At 42.0% G+C, this 26,923-nt stretch overlaps 1 protein-coding gene across 6 annotated transcripts in view; it reads left to right on the top strand.

The window, feature by feature from the left end:
- The first annotated feature begins 21,962 nt into the window (after positions 1–21,962).
- The window catches only part of celf4 (CUGBP, Elav-like family member 4), an 89,281-nt gene continuing 84,320 nt past the window's right edge, over positions 21,963–26,923 (top strand). For 3 of the 6 annotated variants that reach the window (XM_085353906.1, XM_085353904.1, XM_085353903.1), the window contains exon 1: positions 21,966–22,239. In XM_085353906.1, the coding sequence (XP_085210032.1) occupies positions 22,095–22,239 (145 nt within the window). In that variant the 5' untranslated portion in view covers positions 21,966–22,094. Of the gene's footprint in view, positions 22,240–26,923 lie in introns of all 6 variants that reach the window. The other 3 variants (XM_085353901.1, XM_085353900.1, XM_085353902.1) reach the window with 2 other exon arrangements.

Here is a 26,923-nt window from a genome sequence, read left to right as displayed (position 1 = left end):
CTTTGTTCTTGTCTTTTTTTTTAATATACATGTTTATCTTGTGAAATGTTTTTGTCTTTCTGTTTTATTAGGCTTCAGTTTAAATAGCATAATTGTATTCACCCTATGTGGGAAGCTGTTTTCAGTTAAAGTCTGTAAATCCAAGAGCAAGCTGGTAACATAGTGTCTAATTTGTCAACTATAGTGTCATGCGTTTGTGACAAGAGTTGTGCAGCATTTAGAAAATATGACTACATGGCCTTTGTGTGGTTTTCACACTGTACAGCATGTGTACATCACCCTTTATTCAATGACATTAGCCAGCAGAAAAGAAGAACATTCATTACCTTGAAACTCCTGGATATGACAAGAAAAGAAACAACTAGAAACAGAGACAGATGCCCCAGAGCACTCATTGTCTCAACAATTGACATGAGTGATAATCAACATTTCCACCGACACGCCATTCAAATCTCCTCCCATCGATATCTTTGATATTGCTCGAGGCATTGTTCATTTGTTGTTCCACACGTCTGTCATAGTACAAGTAGCCCCCACACACCTCACCAACCCCATAACACAAACACACACACACACGCACACACATACACTCATTCTTCCTTGTCTGTGACTGAAATGACTATTGACGTTTTTGGATTTGAAATGTGTTAGAACGGAGACAGGTGTGTGTGTGTGTGTGTGTGTGTGTGTGTGTGTGTGTGTGTGTGTGTGTGTGTGTGTGTGTGTGTGTGTGTTCTCTCCACCTGCCCATTTACAACACTGTCTTGCACTCTCACTTTCTCTGTTTGTCTGTTTGTCTGCTAGTCTCTCCGTCAAATAGCCTACACTCCACCCAGAATTTCCAAATGTCTCCCTGATCACATGCTTCTGGGTTGTCGACCTGGTCATGTGCGGCAGTCTCAGCATCTTAATGTGTGCCTTTTGGACAGCCAGTTTTCTTCAGCAAGCCTGCCTATATTTCATAACTCTCTGTCCATCTTTATGCTTGTATACCTGCATGTGTATCTCCTTTTTCCCTCTTCGATCTGCTTCTGTGTCTTCCTCCATGTTTTCCTTCCTGTCAGCTTACTGTACATGCCTGGCTGTCTCTATCTGCCACTCTCTTTCTCCTCTCCACCCCTACTAGCTTGCGTATCACCCATTCTACCAGTCACATCACTGTCTGTCTAATGTCTCTGTTTTCACTATGTTTATCTGCCTGTCAACCTTTGTTCTTGTCTTTTTTTTAATATACATGTTTATCTTGTGAAATGTTTTTGTCTTTCTGTTTTATTAGGCTTCAGTTTAAATAGCATAATTGTATTCACCCTATGTGGGAAGCTGTTTTCAGTTAAAGTCTGTAAATCCAAGAGCAAGCTGGTAACATAGTGTCTAATTTGTCAACTATACAAGAGTTGTGCAGCATTTAGAAAATATGACTACATGGCCTTTGTGTGGTTTTCACACTGTACAGCATGTGTACATCACCCTTTATTCAATGACATTAGCCAGCAGAAAAGAAGAACATTCATTACCTTGAAACTCCTGGATATGACAAGAAAAGAAACAACTAGAAACAGAGACAGATGCCCCAGAGCACTCATTGTCTCAACAATTGACATGAGTGATAATCAACATTTCCACCGACACGCCATTCAAATCTCCTCCCATCGATATCTTTGATATTGCTCGAGGCATTGTTCATTTGTTGTTCCACACGTCTGTCATAGTACAAGTAGCCCCCACACACCTCACCAACCCCATAACACAAACACACACACACACGCACACACATACACTCATTCTTCCTTGTCTGTGACTGAAATGACTATTGACGTTTTTGGATTTGAAATGTGTTAGAACGGAGACAGGTGTGTGTGTGTGTGTGTGTGTGTGTGTGTGTGTGTGTGTGTGTGTGTGTGTGTGTGTGTGTGTGTGTGTGCACATGTGTGGTAGAGGGGGCAGCGAGAGGGGCCACTACACATGGTGCAGTCTCACATGTGCTTTTGATTTCCTTGTAATTTTGTTACTGGTAAGCATTAATCCTCTTTCTGTCCAGGATCAGAGACAGCAGTGGAGCAAGTGCTACTAAGATTGGTTGGATAGCAATATGGGATTACGTTTTATTCTTAATTTTGTCTTTCTTATTTGTTGGCTTTTACACTATTACGCTTGTAAAATGTGAGACTGTGTTTTGAAAGAACAACAAAAAGAAATTAAGAAATTAGAGGGCTGGAGACCCATTAAAGACACCACTGTGTGTGTGTGTGTGTGTGTGTGTGTGTGTGTGTGTGTGTGTGTGTGTGTGTGTGTGTGTGTGTGTGTGTGTGTGTTTCCTTGTTCTTTTTTCATCTGTTTACCTGTCTTTGATGGAGGTCATTTATATTATTTCTCAATCAAAAAGGAGATCTGCAATACCCTTGATTTCTTGGTTACAGTTCATTTAACAGTAATAATAGAGATTGATGTAAATATTCCATATGATAGCTCCTCATTCAGCTAATGATCTTGAGTTGATTGTCACTTTAAGGTATTTTCACTCTCCTTTCCTGAAGAATTACAATAAACATGATGTTCATGCTGAAAGTCTAATGAAAATATATAGCTTTTTTGGGTAGGGCATGTTCAGCAGACCATTTGAGTTACATAACAATGACATGAAAATGAGGCATCTCATTCTGAAGTCATCGTAAATGTAACATCAATAAAGCATTCCCATCCTCAATCTGATCACCATAAATTAACATGTCCATTACTGGGAAAATACAGTATGTCTTCAGATTAGTTTAACAATTTGTTCATAACTGGTGTTGAACAGTAAGCTGAAAATCACTAGTACCTCTTGTTGAGTTTTGACTAAGCAGTAGCCTAGAAGGGTTTCCCATTCCCCTTTTCACTCACTGACTGCAAGTCACTCCTTCAGTCCTGGTGAGTCTCACCTCCCATTCCCACTCTTTGTTCAATGGTTATGACTTAGAGGCAGAGAGTCATTTTTGCAAGTCCAAGCCAAGTCTCAGGTCTCTAATGGCTGAAATTGATGTTTTATTGTCAGATAAACACTAAAAAAGTCTCCCTATAACACTTTGTTATATGTCATGAATTATGTTATATAGCTTCTATTGATAAACATTTAAAATGATGCGTGCATACTCACTTAAGAGGACTGCTGCAATAAAGGAAAATGAAAAACTGCTCAATTGAAGTCGATAAATTCATGAACTTCTTTGCTTGTTACAACTGGATGTAGGATGTTAACTGACTTAGTTTGTAGCTCAACCTTCTGATTCATAAATTTTTCCATGTTTAAAGTTTGGAGAAAACATTTGAAAGTGTTCTTACATCAACTATGGTGTTATTCAATAACAGCAAAAAATGGAAATATTAAAAATAAAATAACTTTTTAAAAATTGCAAGCCTGCAACAGGTTGACTACTTGAACATCAGTCCTGGAATATTTTAAACAGAACAGTTAGACTTAAAAAATATCAGTTTTGACAGTGTCTTGGTGTTAAGTCTGGCTATGTGAAGGCACATAATAATGCCTCCATGGCTGTATACCTGCTCCATTGGTGCTCTGGTGACTGCTGGAGCAAGTATTTTCATAGTTACATGATAAAGTCTTGGAAAAACTTTTTTCATTACTTTTCCACACAGTCAACTTCATATTCATCAGATACCACCTGGATGTACCGAATAACTTCAGCCTTTATCAATGAGTCATGGTCCACCCTTTTCTTGCTGGCTTTCTTTTGATAGCCTGAGGCCTGAGGGTACCCCACCCTCCGGAAGGGGCCCAGCCGGGCCACAGGCGCCAGGCCCCGCCAATCGGCCACCAGGAGTGAGTCTGTACATACATGAGCGCCCAGCCCCAGACACCAAGAACCACCAACACACCAATGTCTGAGGGCATCAGCCACCGACAGGGAGTGTGGTGAGGGGAGATAGGCCTCCATACCTCGGAGAGCCTGAGATGTTCCCAGAGAGGTGGAGTCTAAGACCCAAGCTGACATATAGACACAGACGAACAGGCGCACGACACAAACGTGCATTCCCACCCCCATATACACAAACAAATACTTGGCACTCACCCAACGTGGAGACAGACACAAACAGACACTATACACACATTCACACTCCCCAAACATACTCTATATCCCAGGTCAGGGTACCCCTGCCCCCAGAGGGGCAAACCGTACCCAGACCAAGGGGATGTAGCTCTTCTCTCTGGGGTGAAGGAAAGCAGACCGCCTCTTTATCTGCAGTAGCAGGGAGGCCCCGCATCCCAGACCCCAATCTGACGGCCAGCAATTCCTCCGAGCCCCTCAGCCCCGACGGTTAAAGGGGATGAGTGAAGACCCCAAACCTCCCTCCCCCCGCTCATATATAGTGTTGCTGCGTGCTGTTCTAAAGTGCATTTAAAACCCAGGAGGGCATGGTGCTTCCTGCTAGAGAGCAGCACAGCTCCTCCCGACAACCCTCAGTGTCTATATGCATTTAAAATTGAGGGTAGGGCACCAGCGCCAGAGGTGGGTTTGAATACACAGACCATCCACTGGACGCTGTATACGTGCCCACTCCCAAGGCCCTATATGTATGTGTTATGAGAGTATGAGTAATGTGGATGTCTAGGTTGCGGAATAAAATTGAGGCACGGGCGGACAGTAGGGGACAGAGGGGGAGTGCCTCCCCTGCACCCTGGTGACACACCTGCACCCCAAGCCCTGCGTGTGTGTGTGGGTGTGGTGGACCAGGAAGAGGGAGGCAGCTAAGGACGGGGAGGGGGAAGAAAGGGAGGGTCAAGTGGCCCCTCCCTGGGGCCAGCTCCCCCGCTGACCCCCGTAGGCACCCCAACACTCTGGAACCCACCACAAGGGCAGCAGCAGCACCGTCCCGCCCCACAGAGTCTGGGGTAGCCCACCCGACCCCACCGCAGAGAAAACTGCACCCACCCCATCATCCAATCATCTCCCAGACTACATAAGACAATAGACACCCAGGTTGAGTTCATTCTCCACTTCTCCTATATCTCTCCCCCACCTGCAGAGTGAACTCCTGTAGAGAGGAGACCTCCTGCAAAGATATAACAGCCTCCCCACCAGTTAGAGAGCCCTCCAGTGGGGCCAATGCACCAGAGGTCCCCCGCACGGGCCTGCTGTCAGAGAAGAGCTGATGTTGATGCTTTTAAAGCGTTCATGTCGTTTGATGTTTGAGCTGATAAATGGTAGGTCTGAAATTTCTAGATTATTACATAGTGCCTGTTCTACATCTATCCAGGGTTCATCTAAGAAGGTGTGTTTGAACCATCTAGAGATGAACTGAAACCTGTTGGCTAAAAAGTAGTGATTAAAGTTAGGCAGATCTAGTCCTCCTTTATCCTTGGTCCTTTGTAATGTTATTAAGCTGAGGGGGGTTTATCTTTCCAAAGGAATTTAGAAATATACGAGTCTAGAGATCTGAACCAATCTTGTGATGGCTTACTTGGGATCATTGAAAATAAATAGTTTAGCAAATTAGCAAGACCATCATTTTTATAGCGGCGATCCTTCCCATGAGTGATATGGGTAGAGATTTCCATCTAGCCAGATCGCCTTCTTCTGTCTTTAAAAGTGGGATGTGGTTTAATTTAGTTAATTCTGAAAGCTTAGGTGAGATATTGATACCTAAATATTTAATATTTCCAGATTGCAGTCGGGTAGATGAAGAATTATGGAAGGAGCAATTAATCGGAAGTACTATAGATTTTGACCAGTTAATTGAACAATCTGAGACACTTGAGAAAGAGTTTATCAATGCAATTACATCAGAGAGATTGGTTTGTGAGTTTTGGAGAAAAAGCAACACATCATCCGCATAAAGGCTGATTTTATGTTCTATATTTTTACATTTTATGCCCTTAATTGTTGTAGCCTGTCTAATTGCTGCTGCTAGTGGCTCAATAAAAATTGCAAACAGTGAAGGGGAGAGTGGGCATCCCTGCCTGGTGCCCCTCAGGAGACAGAAGCTGGAGGATGTTTGGTCATTTGTTTTGACTGTTGGGGAATTATATAATATTTTTAACCAGCTTACGAAAGAGTTTCCAAAACCAAATTTATGTAAAGTTGCAAATAGAAATTTCCAGTTAACTCTGTCAAACACATTTTCTGCATCAAGAGACAATATTATGGTTTCAATGTTTTTACTGCATGAGTAGTCTATTAAATTAAGTAATCTACGTGTATTTGTTGATGAGTGCCTACCTTTTATGAAACCAGTTTGGTCAGGATGAATCAAAAGGGGGGTTATTTTCTCCAGTCTCTTTGAGAGAGCTTTGCAGATTATTTTAAGGTCTACATTAATAAGGGATATTGGACGATAGCTTGAAGGAAATACAGGGTCTTTGCCTGGGTTTAGTAAGAGACTAATATTTGAAGAGTTCATAGGTGGTAGTCATTTTCTTTGATTTCCTTCAACATTCTGTGAAAAACTGGTGCCAGGATCGTCCAGAATTCTTTGTAAAATTCTGCTGGAAAACCATCTGGACCTGGAGCCTTATTATTGGGCATACTTATCAGAGCTTCCTGGAGTTCACCTGGTGTCAGTGACGAATCCAGTGTCATTGCTTGGGTGTCTAATAATTTTGGAAGAGTTACATTGTCGAGAAATTGATCAATTTCGTTTTTAGATGGGTTTATTTGTGGTGTCTATAAAGTTTCATAGAAATCCCTAAAAATTTTGTTTATTTTTTTAAGGTCATATATTGTATTCCCAGATAAATCTTTAACAGCACATATGGTTGTTTTTTCTTTATTGATTTTTAACTGGTTAGCTAGAAATTGTCCGGATTTGCTACCATTTTCAAAATTTTGCAGGCGAAGTCTTTGTACTAAGAATTGAGTCTTTTTATTAATAATTTCATTTAATTCTAGTTTTGTTTTGCGTATTTTGTTCAATATTTCTTGATCTTGGCAGGACACATAGGTTTTTTCTAAGGATTTGATGTTTTTTTCTAATTCCTGAACATTTTTGTTTTCTTCTTTCTTTTTATGTGATGAGAAAGAAATTATTTAACCTCTCATCACAGCTTTCCCTGCTCCCCAGAGGACAGATGCTGATGTTCCAGGAATGTCATTATAGCTTAAATATAGAGTCCATTCTTTTTTAAAGTATTTGATTAACTTTTCATCTTTGAGTAGTGATGTATTTAATCTCCAGTTTTTACTTGGCGTAGTATTATTCTTGTGTATTAGTGTTAAAGATACAGGAGTATAATCGCTGACAGTTATAGGGTGAATCTCAGTGTCTGAGATGTCACTCAGCAGTGAGCTGCTGACTAGGAGATAATCCAGACGAGAGTAGGAGTGATGGACATGTGAAAAGAAAATATATTCCTTACTGTTGGGGTGAAGGGAGCGGCATGCATCGCAAAGACCAAAGTCGCTGTATTGAGCCTATCCATTTCTTCATTTAGCCCCAGGTTGAGGTCCCACCCAAGAAGAAGTGTGCAAGCTAGGTGTTCAGAGAGTGCACTAAAAAATTCGTGGAAGAATGAGGGGTCATCAACATTTGGACCATATACACTTACAATACATAGCGTTTGATTAAGTATAGATAGTTTAACGATTAGGAATCTGCCCTCTGGATCTATAACTGTGTCGAATATTGTGAAATTAATATTTTTATGTATTAAAATTGCTACTCCTCTTTGTCTAGAATTATAACAGGCTGAAAACACATTAGGAAACTCAGGTGTTTTAAGTTCATTCAGACCTGTGACAGGCCTGTGAGTCTCTTGTAATAAAACAACGTCTGCCTGTAGGTTTTTATGTTGGTTAAATATTTTAACCTTTTTTCTCTGGAGCCAGCTCCATGCACATTCCATGTGACAAACCTTAGTGTGCCCATAGTTGTGTGTTTGTGGCGAATGATGTACGCTGTGTGTCTCACTTAGACGGGTGAGGAAAATGGAAACACATCATTTGTTTGTAAATAAAGAGAAGAAAAATGCACGTCGAGAAGCTCCATAGGTCTGACTATGTGTGTGCCTAATAACTAATATGAGCAAGTGTGAGCACATCTGAGTGTGTGTGTCCTATATCTGTGTGTGCTGTGAAGCTAAATGTGGTCTCCCGCTTCCTGTCTTCGGAGTGCGATGCGATGCACTCTTTCAAACCCTATGTTTTTCACCGTGTCCCCCGGTAGCTTCAGGTGGGTTTTAATGAAGCTTCTCACGGTCGTTTCCGGGTCCTCTCTGGCAGACTCTGGAAAACACAAGATTATCTCTCATGCTACGGGCTTGTAGATCAATAACGGTCTGTTTTATTTTCTTATTTTCTATGTTTAACTGGGTCACCTTTTTGGCTAGAGATTTGACCGAATCCGGCAGCGCGGCGTTTTCCGCAGCAAGTGTTTCCACCTGCTGCTGGCTGAACTCTTCCTATAGAGATTTAAATTCCCGGCGTAAGATCTCCACCAGGGACAGCCTCGCATCAAAACTGGACAATCGCTTATCGATTGACTCCAGGATGTCTACAACGTCTTTGCCGGCAGGCAATGTTGTGCCGGGGGAGTCTGCCGGGCGACATCTTTTAGATGACGGCGTCTCAACTTTGGCTGGGGAAGACGCGTTCTGGGCCATCTTCATTACTAGGTCATGGAAGCACCAGTCGATGAAATCTTGGAGAGCGTCTAAACTCTCCTCGTTATCCTCCAGGGTGTTGGAGATAGTTGGACAGATGTGGTTAGTTAAATTACAGCGAGGCTGCCAGTGTCCGGCAGCCTCGCCTCTGTCAGTGCGCCCCAGGGCAGCTGTGGCTACAATGTAGCTTGCCATCGCCAGTGTGTGAATGTGTGTGTGAATGGGTGAATGACTGAATGTAGTGTGAAGCGCTTTGGGGTCCTTAGGGACTAGAAAAGCGCTATACAAATACAGGCCATTTACCATTTACCATTTATTTGGAATACTTGATGTTTAAAGCGTTTTTAAATTCTATGCTACCATTTGCGTTTTTCCTCCAAATCTCCGGCGTCTGATGTCACCTACAGCATAATTCGCTTACCTCCTCCGACTCCACGTTTCTACAAACAGAAATTCTGAAATATTGCAGTAAAAACACAATTAGTTATAACATAGCTATAATACATTATATTTCATTGTTATTTAATTAAATAAATGACAATGAAATTCACATAGATGATGGTAGAATCATTAAATGTTTGAAAAGGGTGTTCTTACTGGTTATCATCTCCTTCACCTCCCGTTTGACTCGAGCTGGCCCTTGGACATCTTGCACCAGTCAAAAGAGACTTCTGCAGTGCTGTTACAAAACACACCAAGTGAATGGATTGCATTTGGCATCCTAATGAGATGTCTGGTAAGTGAGTAAGTGACAGATAGAAGCGCTGCACTAAGTTACTAAGTTGAATGAGGTCTCCTTGAATGAATGGAGCCAAAACCTCCACAAGTTCTTTGAGCTGACTCAACTCTCTGGCTGATAACCTGAGCCTTTTATGACCCTGGGCCTCCAAGAATTTGGGGATTCCAGTCAGTGACTGCCTCTACAAAGCGTAAAGTGCTGGTCCATCTTGTTGATACAGCTGTAGGGATGTGCCGGATGGCTCCACAGACACCATCTCAAATGCTTCTTTTAGTCCACAAGTAGAATGTAGTAAACTATAGAACTTAGTCACTCTTGCCATGACAGTGTTCAGAACGTTTGTCTTCTTCGGTATGTGTTGTATAACAAGCTGTAGTGTATGTGCAAAGCACTGCAGACGTTGTTGTTGTTGTCAGCAGCTGCTCTCGATAGATTCCATGTCATCCTAAAACTCCTGACTTGAGTCTTCCCGGAGATCAAAGTTTTCCAAGTCTTCAGCATCTTCACTACTTGGAGCAGATGGAAAAGAACTGTGAAAGTCCAGGCTGGGGAACAGCACTAAAACCCCATCTCATAGAATCTTTATTTAACTAAACTTTTTTGTTTTATTTTGGTTCTTTTTAGACAAAGTAAAGATAGCATTGGTTTTCTGTTTTTATCCATTTGCACTACACTTATTTTAGTGTGATATAAATGATTGGAGGTGGAAGCATTAATTCCACAACATGCCTCAGAGACATCTGGTTCCCTCCAGGCTTTATGTCAAAGCTGCACTTCCAGGCAGGTGCATTCCCTTTGTGTTTGAGACAGGGGAGCAGAGTACTGCGGCGTAGAGGAGATCGATCCACCCTGGGAAGTGTTGTCTCTGCCTCTGCATGACATGAGGTTCTAACATAAAGGGAGAGGTCACCCACCTAGAGTCAGGCCGACACACCTGTGCCCATTAGGCATGTGTGTGTAAAAGTTCACTTACACACACACACACACACACACAAACTCAAACATATACGTCTAAGCTTACACTTAATAATTTTCATAGAGATTTCAACTTTATTTGGTTGACAAAATCAGTTGAAAATACAGTTTATTTTTATGTTGTCCTAACAATAATGTCAGAACTACATCAGCTCAGATTCTGGATGCGTATTCACATTTACGTAAGATGAAGTTGCCTTGGGAACATCTCCTAGCAGCATCACCCTTGTTAACTTTCCTACTGCCTAATGATTCAACACCTCAGTAATGAGGTCTAGGTGGGTAATTAACAACAACCCCGCATCAGAGGGGTTTTTTTTCTCTCTTAGTAGTAGGACATATAATTACAAGAAGATAACACTTCTCAGATTTTTTTGACAAATGAAGAACTCTGGTTTATGCAAGGCGTATTCAAAAGATGAATATATAAATATATTAACCATGAGCTATCACCATTTAGGTTACAAAAACATATGCAAAGTGTTACTAAAGGGAAGAACATTTTAAGCATATTGTTTTATTTCCACTCTACAAACAGCTCCCATAAACCTGATCAAATCTTGTTCATGTGCAGCACTATAAAATGTGATTTCACCATGTGGATTGAGTGTAGTCAGTATATAAAAGCTGAAGTTTATAACAGTCCTCTTAATACATTTTTCTGTCAGCTGCATGAGTGAGTTGGAAAGAAAGATAGTGAAGGCAACAGTGAACTTAGCCCTTGTGATGTGTCTTTCCCTGTGGGCTTACTATATCCAGATTAAGGGAGAGTTCACAGATAGGCGACAGGCTCCAGCACCCATATCCAATCAGACGGTTCCCTCAGGGGAACCATGTGGTGCACACATATGTGGCCACAGCCTCACAGCATGACACCACAGTGTCCTCCAGGAGTCCTCCACAAGGATCAAGGGAAGCTGTTCGTGAGAGAGTAGCACTTTGCAAGAAGACTAGGTGGTGTATTTGAAGATCAGGCAATGCATTGCATGAACACTGGCAAAGTATGTCATGGTTTGTGCAAAGTTCTTGAGGCACTATTAGAGCAACGAAGATGAGGAGAGGAGAGAAGGAATGTCCCAATGTGCTCATGTCTGATTTTTTGCAAAGCTCACACCTTTAAAGGACCTCAAAAGCTGATCTGAAAGTCTGTTTGTAACACTATTAACTTCTTTGTAGTGGAGATATCATCTGAATTTCAGGAGCGGGACCACTCCCCCTTCACGCCCCTCCGGCCTCAGACCATAAAAGCCCCCCTTCTCCAATACCTGTTGTTCTCATTTTCATGCCCCCCCCCCCCCAATTTTCCCTCTCTTCTCCTCTTCTCCTCTCTTCCTTTCCTTAATTCATTTCCTGTTAGTACATGGGGATCTGCCCGGCCCAGGAGCCGTCACCAGTCCCCTTCGAGGCCTTCCCCAAACCGCAGCACCAGTTCACACTTCCTCATCCCTCATTGCCCATCGTTACCGAGGATGTGGTCCCAGCTATTGAACTCATTTTTATCCTTATTTGAAGATTCCTTACATAGGTCACATGTGAGTAGCACTGTGAGCTAAAGAATAACATTACGTGTACATTATTGGTGTGTCTGCATTCTTAATGTTACGCATACGTTACGTGCATGTTATTGTTTTTAAATACATTTTGCTTAAAAAATGCTTTGTTATTTTGATGTCACTGAATTGTGTTGCCATGCATATCTGCAAATAAGTGTTCATCAACCAGTGACGCTAATGGTGCCTGTGATTGATTACTTTGTCATGTACAATGAATATGGAGCTTGCAAAGAAGAAGAAGAAGAAGAAATGTAAGTATTTATTATTCTTTTTTGTGTTTCAGAATTGCTGTACCTTTGCCGTACCTTTCTTTCTGTTTGACTGTATACAGTGATATAATGAAGAAAGAAAGAATAAGAAGATAAATTAACACACATGTTTGTGCTTTAATACATGAGCAAAGTAAGCAAGCACTGCAGACCAGTAAATAATTAATCATTGTATAGTTATTGGTTTAAAGAGTTCACAGTTTTATAATCGTACATCCTTCCACAGGTTTTTAAGAACACATTACTATGAAAAGCCTTACACAGTGACAAAAAACAGTCCAACACAACTCCCAGAGCCATCACACTTGATCTTTATGAATGAATCACACTATCCTACCATTTTCCTCTCATCTCCCTTCCTGCCCCCTACAGAACCAGAGCAAAGCCATAGCTCATATTTTCACTGACAAAAGAGGTGACAGTGAAAGGAAAGTGAAAAGGCTATAATAAATGCTATGGGAGAGGTACAAGGAAGAGAGTGCAGCGTTTGAAAATGGTAACCTTTTTCACATGCTGATTTAGTATTCATTATTAATGACCTTTCTCTACCTGAGCAAAGCTGTTGCCAGGAAGCCCCTTCGTGTTGGTGTCTGCCAGGAGCTGGGGAAACTGCGGCCTTGTTCAGACTTGTTGGCTGATGGATTTCGATGCTTGGTATGCGTCTTTCGCACAAATACTGTTTAATTTGTTCCGCAGAGTCCACACACTGTGTAAAGAATGGTACGAACATAACGGTCAAGATGTTAAAGTTCAGAGTGGCATGCTGGACACAAATTAGGGGTCAGAAAAGGCAGACTGGTGTTTTGCTATTTGCATTGTCTGTCTCTACCTGAGAGGAAAGAAATAAAAAGAACGGTGTGCAAGAAGACGGGAAGATAGGCAGCACGTGCAATCATTCACTTCTCTCAGTCATCTCGCATTTGCCTCTTTCGATTTTATCAAGATGGCATTTTCATGCTAATTGATCTTAAAAAGCAACTGTGCACACGGTGCATTGTGAGTGTGCTGCTGTGAATGCGTGTGTGCGTCGTTGTGAGCTTGTGTGTTTGAACAATCATCTTAAATGTGCTCATCCAGGCTCGATATTCTATTCACAGAGCCTACACACCGACAATCACTCCTACACTGTGAGAGACATGCTCCTAAGCACATTCAAACTTCACTGGCAGACAGTACTGTAAAACTGATCTATCTATCTATCGCTCCACCTGCCTGTTTATCTAGCAATTCTTTCTATCACTCTACCATTCTTTTCTCCGTCTGCCTCCATTCATCTGTCATTATCAGACCAAAAAAATGTAACACATACTTCCTCTCCTTTGCCGATAAGGCTCTCTACACATCACTCAGGAGCAAGCTGTGGGGACCACCAAAAGACACACACACACAAGTAACTCTGCGAGATCTCACCTCAATTACACCATTATTTCTTTTGTTGTCATTTTTCTGTCTAAGTCTTCAGAAATATGTCTTTGCTGCCTCTTTTGTCTAGCCAAACGCCAAATTATTATATTGCAATCACGGGCTCTTCTCTGTGCCAGGGATTTACTGTGCCGTCAATATTCACTATCACTTCCTCTTTGCAGCTATAATTAGACTTCTTGCTGCCATTGTATTGTGGAGAACTTCAGCCAAACCACAGTCTTCTGTGAGACTTTGGTCCCACTCTGATGACATGGATGGGAAATTTGTTGCATGGCCACGAGATGTTATTGACAGTGATATTTCTGTCAACGCTCTCCATAGTAAATTAAATTAAAGAATACTTTGTGATGATGGTGCTGGTTTAATTTTAGTAGTTAATGCCAAAAGGTCAGTTTTTTGATGCATTGTGTCGTTTTTTTGTTTTCCTAGACCCACTGAGCAATACCCTCTTCTGATTGCACTACATCCCCTGATCAAAAATACTATTTTATGTGATAAGGCAAATTGTTATAATTGCCCGACAACAACAGCTGCATAATATCATTATCATCCATCCCTAATTTAAAAAAAAAATGAATTCAATTTAACCGCACGTGATAATGGGCCTGTTGTGCTTAGTACAAATCAGATAGCACATCTTGTGGCCACAAGTAATTCATTATATTCCTAAGTATTATTAATAAAAGAATATTTTTCCCACCTATCACCAATGGGAGCTCTGTGGTAAAGATCGGAATTTGACTAAATCAATTAAAATACCTTACTTTTCCTTCACTACTTCACAATCACAATTTTTATCACAAACTGCATGCTTGTGATCTGAGTTACCTTTATAAATATTTAAGTCTTTTTTCTAATGAAACATACATTAACCAGCCAATCATTAGGTACACCCTTGGAGATGCTTAACACAAATATCTAATCAGGCAACCCAGAGGCACCAGCTCAATGCATATAGAGATGTAGCATGGACAAGATGTCCTGCTGAGGTTCAAACTCAGCATCAGAATAGGAAGGAAAGGTGATTTACTGACGCTGGACCTGATATGTTGTTGATGCCAGATGGGCTAGTTTGATTTTTTTCAGAAACTGCTGGGATTTTCCCACACATCCATCTCTAGGGTTTACAGAGAATGGTCCAAATAAAGAGAAAACATCAAGTGAGCAGCAGTTCTTTGGACAAAAAATGCCTTATTGATGCCAAAAGTCAGAGAATAGCTGAACTCCAAAGAGGTTATATGAAGGCAGTAACTGAAATAACCACTTATTACATCCAAGACCACACTGACTGACATTGGAAAAGCATTGCCTGATCTAATGAGTGTAAATTTCTTCTGTGAAATTTAGACGGTAAGGTTAGAATTTGGCATAAAGATTATAATCTACCTGAGTATCTTAGCTGACCACATCAATTAAACTGGTTTCTTGAACATGACAGTAAGTTCACTGTACTCAAAAGGAGAGCTCAATACAAAAGAGCACCTTTGTGATGTGGTGTAAGGGAAGACTTGCTTCATGCAAGCAAACAAATCTGCAGCAACTGTTTGATGATGTCGTTTCAGTATGGACCCAACTCTCTGAGGAATGTTTTGATCACTTTTTTGAATGTATACCACAAACAATTAAACAACGCTGAAGACAAAAGGGACCCCAACCCAGTGCTAGCAGGAAGTAACTGATATCATGTTTGGTGAGTGTATATATGATTTTAGACATGCTAAATGGGTTCAGTGGGAGATTATCTAATATGAAACACTATATTTTAAAGTTTCAGTCTTATGACTATGGGTGTCTCATGTGACACTGTTTATTGCTGAATGAGGTAACAACAGTGTACAGCTGCCAGCAAATGAAAGTACTGCAATATTGATGCATTTGTAGTATTATGAGCAGCATGTCTGTGGTGTCTTTCCAGGGGGAAATGCTGTATTAAGTTACTGCTAATGTAAACCAAACATTTCCTACTGCTGCAGCTTCACATTAAAAGCATTTCACCGTGGAAACATGAGTTGACCTTTTTTATTAAGTAATCTGCCACTGACTGCAAAACAAGACAACAGTCACTTTCTGCGATTTTTGACAGCAGATCAGTTTGAAATATTGCACGGAGTAATGGAACAAGAGGGAGAAACCGCAGCGAGCTGTTAGATGAAGAGCTGCAGGCGACGTCTCGGTGAGGTAACCAACTTTCACTGTGCTTTGCTGTTCGCAGGCTCATGCCGTGTGCAGCATAAAATCAGATCACAGTTGTTCGCCGAATGATGGAAAAATGGCTATAATTTGTGAACTAGCATGTTTTGCTGCCCCCAGAATTGTTTGACCTGTTGTTTTAAAGTGCTGCTGCTTTTACCACCAGTAGCTTAACTACAGGTTGTGCCAAATCAACCAAGACTGAAACCTTTGAAGCTGACATTTTAAGTTATAATTCTTAAGATTTCACCCCATGTTGGATTTTTTTAATACCTGAGGTTAGACATGCATTGTAATTATGCAGAATTATTTGACCTGTTGAATCATATATCTGCTGTTTCAGCATATTAATTGCTGGTTTACTGGTGCTAAAAGTGTAAAAAGAAAATGTGTATAACACCATAGAATTCTTTGGTTATAAAATAAGGCGTCATCAATTGCTTGGGAATGAATCATTCTTTTAGAAATTTGTAAAGAAATAGATAAGTGCAGAGTTTATACACCAACCATTCAAACATTAAGAGCTATGACCTCAATACTTTTGATCACATTGTGTACACTTAATGAATTATTTAAAATTCTCTTAAAAACATGGCAAAAATCGAATTCACGAATTCCCTCGATTTGAGGTTAGGGTAAGGTTAGGTTTAATTTAAGGGAGTAGTGCCATAGGCTCATATTTGCTTTGGCATGTTAGGCTTATATTCATATTCTCTGGCAACCAGCGTGATATTTTCAGATATTTAAATGTATGCATGTGTAGAAAATACAATATAAAAATGGACACGTTCAAAAAGTATTCTCACACACAGTGATACATGCACTACACCTCATCTTCTCTCAAGACATTTTTTGCCCATGGGTATACCAAACAGCCAGGTGTTATCGTGCTCCCCTATGAGTCCTGTTTTCCTTCCCAGAGCAATTAATGACAAACTGGAGTTGGAAATTGTGGCCCCAAAATGGCTGCCTATCTAGAACTGAGGTGTCACATCACCCTGACAACCGGGGCAAGCCCTCGGAGTATCATCAGTGTGCACCAACAAAGCCAGGAGTCAGAGTTCATCCCACCTCGTGACCTCTCTGTGGAATTGATCTGTTGTGGTGGAAATGGGATTTTGGTGCTGCATGATTCAGACAGCAGCGAGTAAATGAAGTCATTTTCTGTCTATGATGATTGATTGCATGTATCATGTATGACATCAGATCCAACAAGCCAGTTTTATAGTCAGAAAGAACACAAAATAGAATTAGGTTAATTATATGTCACATTTATGAGCGCGAAATCGTGCGTGTGCGTGGGTGTCAAAGGTAGGAATGTGCACGGTGCAATCGAGTGTATAGGTGATGTTGTCAAGAAGCTGGTGTTTGTAAAGAGACTTGTGTGTTTTCAGGGCAGCCAGTCAGTCAAGGAGAGGAGCTGTCAGCATGGCTGATCTGTGCAGCCGGTGCTCGGCACAAGCAGAGACGCCTACCCATGTCAAATGTCACAGCGCTAATCTCTTTCCAATGCAGGCCAGGTATAACTGCAGGGGCATGAGGTACACACACCTCATTGCTCCACATAGTAAGAGCCCCTTGAGATCCAGCAATTCGCAAATCTACAGGATTTATCTTAATAAAAAAATAGCACCCTGTTGAGATTATGATGGCATATGTGTAATCCACTAATTTTCCAGTTCTTACAGAGCAACGGGGATTACTTTCCTGGTCATATCAAGTATGGTGGCACTGTATAAACTAAGCTGAACTCTTGGTTTTTATCACCCAATGGTGAGTGGAATGTGATTCGCATACTTACATTATTGTGTTTAATTATGCAAAACAAGGTCTAAATGTATGTGGATGTACTTTTATATCAAGCTCATAATTTCATGTTGTGTATTAAACTAAACAAAGGTTTTAAGACATGTTTAGGCCACACATCTGCTGCAAGGCCGCTTTGCAGATAATTCCAAAGGTTTAATGTGTTATTGAATGTGTTTGTGGCCTTGTTTGTTTTTGCCTAAGGGGAGATAAGTCACCGCCTCTTATCCCTGTGTCAACAAACTTCCACTGGAAGACTGTTCACTCCACACATGGCCCAATAAAATGCTTTTTTCCCCCCTCTGGAAATTAACGAATTCTCTGTCTCCGGATCAGCAGCTATTTTTGTATATATGCATTTGCATAATAAGTGCTTAACATTTATAGCTCCCCTTATTTATCACATAGTAAACCTATAGTTTTATGTGTAAGTTAGATTGGAATCTTCGCATATAATAAATACATTTTAAACAATCATAATATTATAGATATTCTAGCTATAGGTATCTGTATCTATGTAGATATAGATCCGGCTTATGCCAAGAACACAGTGTCATTTTCAAAAGATGCACATTTGAAACTACTGCAGTAATTTTGTTCCTGGCACATCCCTTCCAATCTCTAGCAAATTGTTGCTAATCAAGTTAAAGAGGACCCCCCCTGCCCTTCTTGTCCCTCTAAACTTTTTGAGCATTCAGTCATGCGCCTGCCATTTCCTCATCCCTTTGTGCTCTTCCTACTAAATTACTGAGAGGTGATATACAGCCCGAGTGTCCCAAGGCTAAAGGAGATTTAGAACTTTGTCCCATATGAAGGAGAGGTGAGAAAAGACATTACTATGCAGAATAGGTAATATTGAAAACGCCAGAGCACTTTACGGTGCCCAATGCAGATTATCAATCTATTTGTGTAACTTGGCTACTTCATTTCCCTTTTCATTTATTTGCCTTGCTGCAACCGTTTACAGTGCTGAAACTGAAAATTGAAGCAATATTCCTAGGCAAAATAGCCATCTTCTGAGGGATAGAGTGACCTCTTTTGTTGAGCTCAGAGGAATCTTTTGAGAGAAATGGCATTTCTACATATGATTATCTACACCTTGTTTATAGATTCTTCTCCAAGGCCTTCAGCTTTGTCACTGAGAATTTATCGGGGCATCTTGTCTTATTAAAGAGCAACACTTGCCACCATTGTGCTGTATTAAATTTAGCACCACGGACAGAGGCACGCTTTGCTTGTCTTCCCACTAGTTTCAGCACCGTGGATAGAGGCTTATCTCAGTCAGCATTCCTGTGTTTAAAAGCCTTTTTGTTGTTGCTGTTAAACAATTGCAATCTGTGAGGCTGTAAATATTAACAGTCCAAGTCTTGATTTATTTTGCTAATGAGCACTGAAAACTTAATTATAATTCCATTGCTTCAAACAAATATGAAGGGGGGTATAAAATAACAGTAAATAAATGTGGAAATTGTCTGACAGACTGGGTGTTTTGAGTATTGCGGAAAGGATTTGCAAGAGCTACACAATCGTATTTGAGTATACCCAAATGGACTGGAATAAGTGCCATTTGGGGAGTGCACAGACACGCTGTAACACGTCTTTCTCGCTAACTGCGTGTCATCAGTCCGATGGGCTCAGCCACCGCAGCCTCTCCACTACCTCTCAGGTAGGTTGTGTGACGAAGCAGACCACGAGGGACCCGTTGTGGCGCCATACCTTGCGTAATCATCGCGACAGTACCCACTGAACATAATTACAATGATTTGTGCCCTCCCATTTCACCCTTGTATTAAAAAATATTGCTGCAGGTAACTCAGGCGTGAGCGCAGACAGGACTGCTGTGGTGAATGGAGTGTGGCCCCGAGGGAAAGCTTGGAGAGCAGAGCACAGTGTCATGCCAAAGAAAGCCAAGTCCCACCCCCCGGCCCCCCTCCTTTCTCCACTACCACCACCATTACCACCACCCCCGCAACTGCTGGGGCTCGGTCATGCCGTGAGAACGGGATGACATTACCGGGCCATTTAGCTGGCGGAAGAGCGGAAAGAGGTGAGAGAGGCGCTGTGTCGCCCTGAGAGTGTGTCTTTTGTTATTTATTGGTTAGCTAATTTCTGGGCGGGGTGTCGGGTGGGGTTTCCACACATCCCCCCACCCCACCCCCCTCCCAAAAAAAGAGGAAAACAACATAGCACAGTACGAATTTTAAGAGTCATACCCTGGCCTTACTGTGGCAACTCGGCGTACATATGGCTGCGCGCATGGCAGTCCCCCAAGGGCCCACTGTGAGGTAATGGGTCTGAATCATTCTATTTAAAAGGAGTGTCCAGCAGACACAACTGCCAAGAGCCAACTAGCTTAACTTCACTGTGAGTTATTCATCGTTAACATTCTGCTTTGCTGACCGCTAAAATGGCTTTCATTAGATTGGATTCAAACAGGATTATCAGCATTCTTATCATTTATACACTAACAAGACCCCGGGTGTTGCTGTTCTCCTCTGGGGATACAGATAAACATGTACTTACTCCCAAAGGAAACAACCAGGAATGGCAATTATCCCACTGAGAGGTCGTTGTCCAAGCTAATAGGAAGCTGATGTAACCATCTGATCTTATATTCAGCTGAGGTTTTGGTTACAGTGAATGTTCAAATCCACCGCCGTTGCACCTTCCCCGTGTAACGTCGCAGATTTCCGTTTGCGGTAGTTTGAATCAGATGATACTTGCTGTTATATAACAGAGGTTATTCTGTTTAGTCCATTTTTATCACAGACATAAGCACGCCTTTAATTGGTGCATGCCTTCAATGGGAAATGTGTAAACACCTAACTCGCTCAAACTGTCAATTTTATAATGAAGGACTGCCAAAATAATCAGAATAAGGCCTCCGGTTTTATTTAAATTCAGATTTGTTGGTGCCTTCAGGCTCGTAAACTAAAACGATTTGATGAAGAAGCTGAGTGAATGTTTAGCTCATCAAATGATCAACAAATGATCAGGAAATATCTTTTTTCTTTCTTTTTTATGATTTTGAGCTCATTTCTGGTGTAAATGGAATCAAAATGTAGTCGCCCCCCCCCCCCCCCCCCCCCCCCCCCCCACCCCATTGTCTTCATTACCTGAAATAACCCGAATGGCTTTTTTTCTTCCTTTTTTTCTTCCTTGTGCCCCCTCTCTACGCCACTCGGCGGTGCTCACAGACTTCCCCTTTCTGAAAATGAAATAATCTATTCGGTGTGACTTTCGAAACGGCAGAAGAAAGTAATAATAATACGTAGTCTAAACCGCTGCAAAAAAAAGCTGTGCTTGCTTTTGATAACAGCGAACAGTCGAAGCCGTGCGAGGAATTCTCCATTCGTGTATTTTTGAGCTTCGCCTGTAAGGCTGTGTTTCAGCACCACGGAGCTGTCCACCGTCCTGGAGCGAAGCGAGGATGCAGCGACTCGCTGCTGCTGCCGTCGAGGATGAGGAAGGTGGATGAAGGATATGCAGAGTGACTTAAGCACATAAAACAATAAATAAACCTCCGATTAACCGCAGACACCATCAATTTGTGGTCAATGTTTATTTTCACTTAATAGTAGGTACATTTCTGAAAATAGCTGTACGGCTTATTACTCCTGATAAAAACTGTGTGTGAGAGAGAGTCTTTGTCTGTGTGTATCTGCGTGTGTGAGTGTTTGTCAGTCACCCAAGTATTGCATTCTTAAGTTCTTGAAAGTGTAGTTATTTGCTCTGAGTAGGAGCACAAAGGACCGTATTCTCTATATCTCTCTATTTATAGACCCTCTCCCCTCGGTGGAATGTACCATTGTCTACTTGCCGAAGAAAAGGGGGGGGACAGAAATATGCGGGGTTTATATATGCCGAGTTTAAAGCGCCCCCCCTTTATTCTAACCTCCCCTCTGTTCTGGCAGAGATCGAACCGACCCTGTTCGTTTAAACCGAGAAGACACCCTTACAGACTCCTCAATGCAAAAAAAATAAAAGGGTGCCAAGAAGCTGGGACGAAGGAACGTGGGTGTAAATAGACAGTGAACGCTCTTGGTCTCTCTCCCTCTCTCTCTCTTCTCTCTCTCCCTCCCCCTTCTTCTTCCCTCTCTTTCTCTCTCTCTTTTATGAAATCAATGAACGAGTTATTGGTTAGGACATAAATATAAGGAATCAAAGCCTCCACCGGGACCAACGGCACTGCGCGCTTTTGATATGCGTCTTCGCCAAATGCTTCATGTGTTTTCAAATCATTGTAAATACTGGCTTTGATAGGACGAGAGCGGAACCATCCCTGGTACGGCTTGGTCTCGGAACCAAATTTTGACCAAGACTTCCACCAGCTTTTTTCCAACGTAAAACGAGACTCCACCATTACCATCTGCTGCTGTTGTACCCATCCCAACTCACTGGCCGGTCCGAAGATGGCAACTTTAACCAACGGGCAGGTGGACGGCACGGTGCACGGTGTTGGTGTGGTCTCCGCCAGCACGAACGGGCTCGTGAACGGATTAAACCACAGCCACAGCCCGGCGGGATGCCCGGCCACCATCCCCATGAAGGACCACGATGCCATCAAACTCTTCATCGGTCAGATCCCCCGCAACCTGGATGAGAAGGACCTCCGGCCCCTCTTCGAGGAGTTCGGCAAAATCTACGAGCTCACTGTGCTCAAAGACCGCTTCACGGGCATGCACAAAGGTGGGTTATGCCCATATTCCCCGCGACACCTATGGCTCTATTTGTTTTTGCCAGAGTGAAATCTGTCACACGTTTGGTGAGAGCGGGGCGCCTGAATCATGCGGGATTTAATAGGTAGAGCAGCGCAATTGTTGGCCAATTGTTTCTATAGTGCTGGAGCTTGAATTACTTTTCTGCATGTTTATTCGCATTTTGTTTCATTTGTGGCACGTAGAGGGGGACATTATTTCCAGCGTCTGACTTGTCACTGGCTCCCAAAATCAGTGCTTCATTTTCTACCCTATTAAACACACATATGCAAGCATAAGAGTGTCACGAATCGGGAGTCACGACGGCATGAATATGTGTGGGGGGTGATTTTTAGGAGGACCAATGTTCCTATAGTGTGCACGGGAGTATTCACACATCTAGTCCAGCGGTTGTAAACGTGCTTTCATTCACTCTGCTGAATCCTGATTATTAACCTGGTGTTTTCACGTTGCAATAGCAGGGAGGCTGTTTGATTGCCTCAAAGCAATACATTCTGTAAGTCGCTCAGTGTGTGTGTGTGTTGGGGGGTAGTTGGGTGGGGGTTGTGATGAGTTGGCGGGGGAGGAAGGGAGTGAGTGAGGGAGGGTGTGCGCGTGCACATGTACACGAACGTGTGCAACAGTGGAAGGACTATGAGCATGTTGTAATTTTGTGCAGCATTTAAGCCTTTGTCAGTGTTTCAGGTTTGGGTGATCGAAGTGATTCCCTCTTAAAAATAAAAATAAAAAGAAGAAATCGCACTAAAGTGGTGATTGCATATAGAGGTATTATTTTAACCAGTTTTGAAATATTCTAATCAAATACTGCCTTAATAGCTTTTTCTGTACCAACAATGACTGACCCTGTCAGGGTTGCCTTTGTTATAGAATTGACGACAGTGAATCATCATAAACTTTTGATGCAACAGTGTTATATGCCCTTCTGGTGTAATATAAAGAATTGAAGTGCTCCAGCATGAATGATGGTGCCTTACCCTTGCATTTTATTTTCTACTCTCACGGGAATAGTCATTCTGTGGAAATCACCATCTAGTGAGAGGTCACAAATTGATCTGCTATACCTGCAGGACACATCGCAGGGTGAAAAGTAAGCTGCCACTTTTCAGGACCCCTCTCCTTTGCCTTTTAAGCCATCACCCCCCACCCTGAACCTTTGCCTCGTGCAAACAATGTGTGACATCCACCATGTGTCAGGAAATGATTATGATATACAAATAAATTCCAGAGGACAGAGAGTGTGTGCAGACATTGAGGGAACCAAAGAGGCAGGAGAAGAGGAGGAGGAGGAGGAGGGGGGTGTATCTTTTATTAATAGCCCAGCTGTAGTAGAGACTCCCTGTTGGACGGTTAATCACTAGTGGCCCCAGAACTATAGGCATGGCTCGCCAGCTGATTCTAAGAACTGTCTCCTAACTGCGATATACGGTCCTGCTTCCCAGGCTGAGCCCCCGCTTTCATTAGCGAGCCCCCACTGTGCTCATATTTTAACTAGCTCGAGGCACCAGCTACTCCTTGGCTTACCAGCTCACTGGCTCACTGCGAGCTGTTTGAAGGCCGCGTTTCCCCCGCACCCTGAGGTTTCCGTAGAAGATGCCCAAATTAGCAGTAAAAGACAGTACATCCCACGGATAACGGGCAAAGTGACCGACTGTCGTCACACTGGGCTTATTGAACACTGCACAATATCGCATGAACTAGGTACAGTAAGCCATCACAGGAAGATAAATGCAGTTCGCAAATATTAAAATATATATACGAAGAACCTGTTTTCTAAAGAGATCACCATTACTGATCTGCAGAAATGAAAGTGAAATTAATCCATGTGAACGAATTTGATAGCAGTTTTATGTATGAACACATTTGAACTGGCTTTCAAGCTGCTACGCTTCCCTGTCAGCTTTTCCGCATATGTGTGGCTCTCCCCTTTCCTTTCAGTTTCTTCAGACTGTTTGCATTTGTCCTCTTACAGAATAGAGAGCATCAAGCTGAGGGCATGATGACCCTTTAAGGTGTGAAATGCTCCAGTGGAGTGAAGTCTATAGAACTGTCCAGCAGAAAAGTCCTCTTCCATCTTTTCTCCTTTTCATTAACTCTGCTTGATTCCATTCATTCCTTCCCTTCCTTCGCTCTTCTTTTCTCTTCACTTTATGCACTGACACCTTGTGTGTTCAGTGACAGTGCATCTTGTTCTGTAATGGTTGTGGTAGTACAAAGTAGAGATGGACCGATCCGATATTACGTATCGGTATCGGTCCGATACTGACCTAAATTACTGGATCGGATATCGGAGAAAAATAAAAAATGTAATCCGATCCATTAAATATCACGAAGCACGTCGGAGCAGTATGCATCACGTGATAGAGCGGCTGTGGCATGCAGGACCTGTCAGTGGTCTGGATAGCATGTGGAGCTTCGCTAGCAACCCGGCATTTCATCTCCGACAAAGTTATCCCCGAGAGAAGTAAAGCAAGTGTGTAAGTCCATCTCTGAATGTTTGTAAAGCATTCCTGCGTTAAGCTTACCAAACGATATATGGAGCAACTGCCTCTTCTGGCTGCTACTTCAATCATGAAACTGCTTAATGATCAGCTGATCAGCTTTTCTGTCGCGAGTCCGTGTCTCTAGTTTGCTTTTGGCCCACTTTGCACCAGAAAGAGGAAACCAGCGGCTGAACAACAGCAGCACGTTTAAGCTTGATCAGCTGTTGTTAGAATTTATTTAATATTACTTTCTACTCGAGGATCTTTTTCTACGTAGCTGACGCTGGTAACTGTGCAGGGGCGGATCTAGCAAAGTTTAGCCAGGGGGGCCGATAGGGCATTAACAGGGAAAAGGGGGCACAAAGACATACTTTTCTTTCTTATTCTCATTTAAAATGTCTAGCTTTTAATAAATAATTATCCGAATCTTACACCCAAAGTTTTAATTTGATGTAAAATGAATAGAAGTCAATTACTGTATATAGTGACTATTAAGTCTAATATATATACCCTAGTAAGCTATAGTACTTTTTCCTTTGGGAAGGTACCATCTGTGCAGTCTGCAATTTTGTTGAAGAAAGATGTTGAATCTATTTAATATTTCTTGAAAAATAATTGATTTCTGTGCTTTTTTTTTCACACTGCATCAAATTAAGGTTGATTACGTTGATTAAGCATCATGAGGTGGAGCGTGAGGGGTGGTTCCCTATTTTTTATTTATTTATTTTTGTTGTTGCTGGGAGTTGGAACCCTATTAGTTAGGTTGCTTAATATTTACGCTAAGTACTCTTTAAAATACCAGAATAGGGAGGATGGTGTAGGTTTAAGTTTATTAGATTGATCAGTATTGCTGAACTATGAAATTTTTTTTTTTTTTTTGCATATAGGTATAACAGAATAGCTTTAGTGTAGTTGTTGTTTTAAACTTGAGTATGAACTTATACAAAATGCAGCAAGATATTTAAAAAAAACGGTTTTGTTGATTAAAAAACACTATATCGGATTCATATCGGTATCGGCAGATATCCAAATTTATGATATCGGTATCGGTATCGGACATAAAAAAGTGGTATCGTGCCATCTCTAGTACAAAGCCCCAGCTTGAACCACAGATTGTAGATGATCGACTGCCATTTACTTTACAATTTTGTTCTACCTCTGCTTTTCCATGTAGCACGTAGCTGGTAACTGTTATTGTTAACATGGTAATGCCTTGTCTGGGGATACTTTTGTGTTCATTTAACGTTACTCACAGAGACATGGCATTTTAACAAAGACCTAAGCATGGTTTTCAGGGAGATAATACACAGCTTTTTCTGCTATGGCAGGAAATAAAAGACCCTCATCCTTTTCTGCTATACATCAACAGGCATAAAGAACAGCCTTTGCTATGGTAATGCTACCGCTGAAGAAAGCTACCCCTCTTATTGCTATTGTCAGCTGTGCCTGTGATACTATTGCCATAACCCTCCCCATAATGACCCCATGTATCATTAGTAATCTAGTCTTTAGGATTGTGTCCCCTTGGAATGGAGGGGAGGAGGGAAGCTTGGGACGGAGGTCGACAGAGCTTGGTAGCGGGTGCAGGGACACCAGTGCAGGCCTACATTCTCCCAATGATTTTATTTCTCTCCCCTCTGCGACTCAGCCATGCTAATAGAGGCCATTTATAATGGTCACCGGCTGCTGCTGCTGCTGCTGTTGCTGCTACCAAGCACAACGGGACGGCGAGCACAAAGAGCCAACCCTTTCTCTTTTCTCTGGCAATGCTGCATGGGAGGTGGAGATCCATTCAAGAAGAGCAGGTGTAGATGTGATTGCTAGCACTATTCATCAACCTGATTTCGTGTAATAATCACTGGGGCAATTGAGCTGTGATGATACGGGGGAGCACATTTAATAACCAAAGGTGTTATCTACTGTTTACTGTTGTCACATCATCACGCAGCATTGTATTTCTTGGCAAACCTTTATTGTCAGCATCTTTCTTTCCTCTTAGCAAACACAACTGTCACCAAGTTTGTTTTAGGGCCATTGTTTCATTTGGTGCTTATTTAATGTGAGTAATATATTTGTCCTTGGTCAAACTAAATACATTAGCAGCGGCTCTCGCCATAGGCTCCGACAGTTAAAGTAGTTACAAAGCTGGAGAGTTGCTCAAAGTCAAGGCAGGTG

Source organism: Diplotaxodon limnothrissa, linkage group LG5 (genome assembly GCF_057381915.1).
Source record: "Diplotaxodon limnothrissa isolate DT_005_m linkage group LG5, D_limnothrissa_male_GT1.1, whole genome shotgun sequence".
NCBI lineage: Eukaryota > Metazoa > Chordata > Actinopteri > Cichliformes > Cichlidae > Diplotaxodon > Diplotaxodon limnothrissa.
The sequence above is the reverse complement of the archived record's forward strand: the minus strand, read 5'-3'. Positions and strand labels throughout refer to the sequence as shown.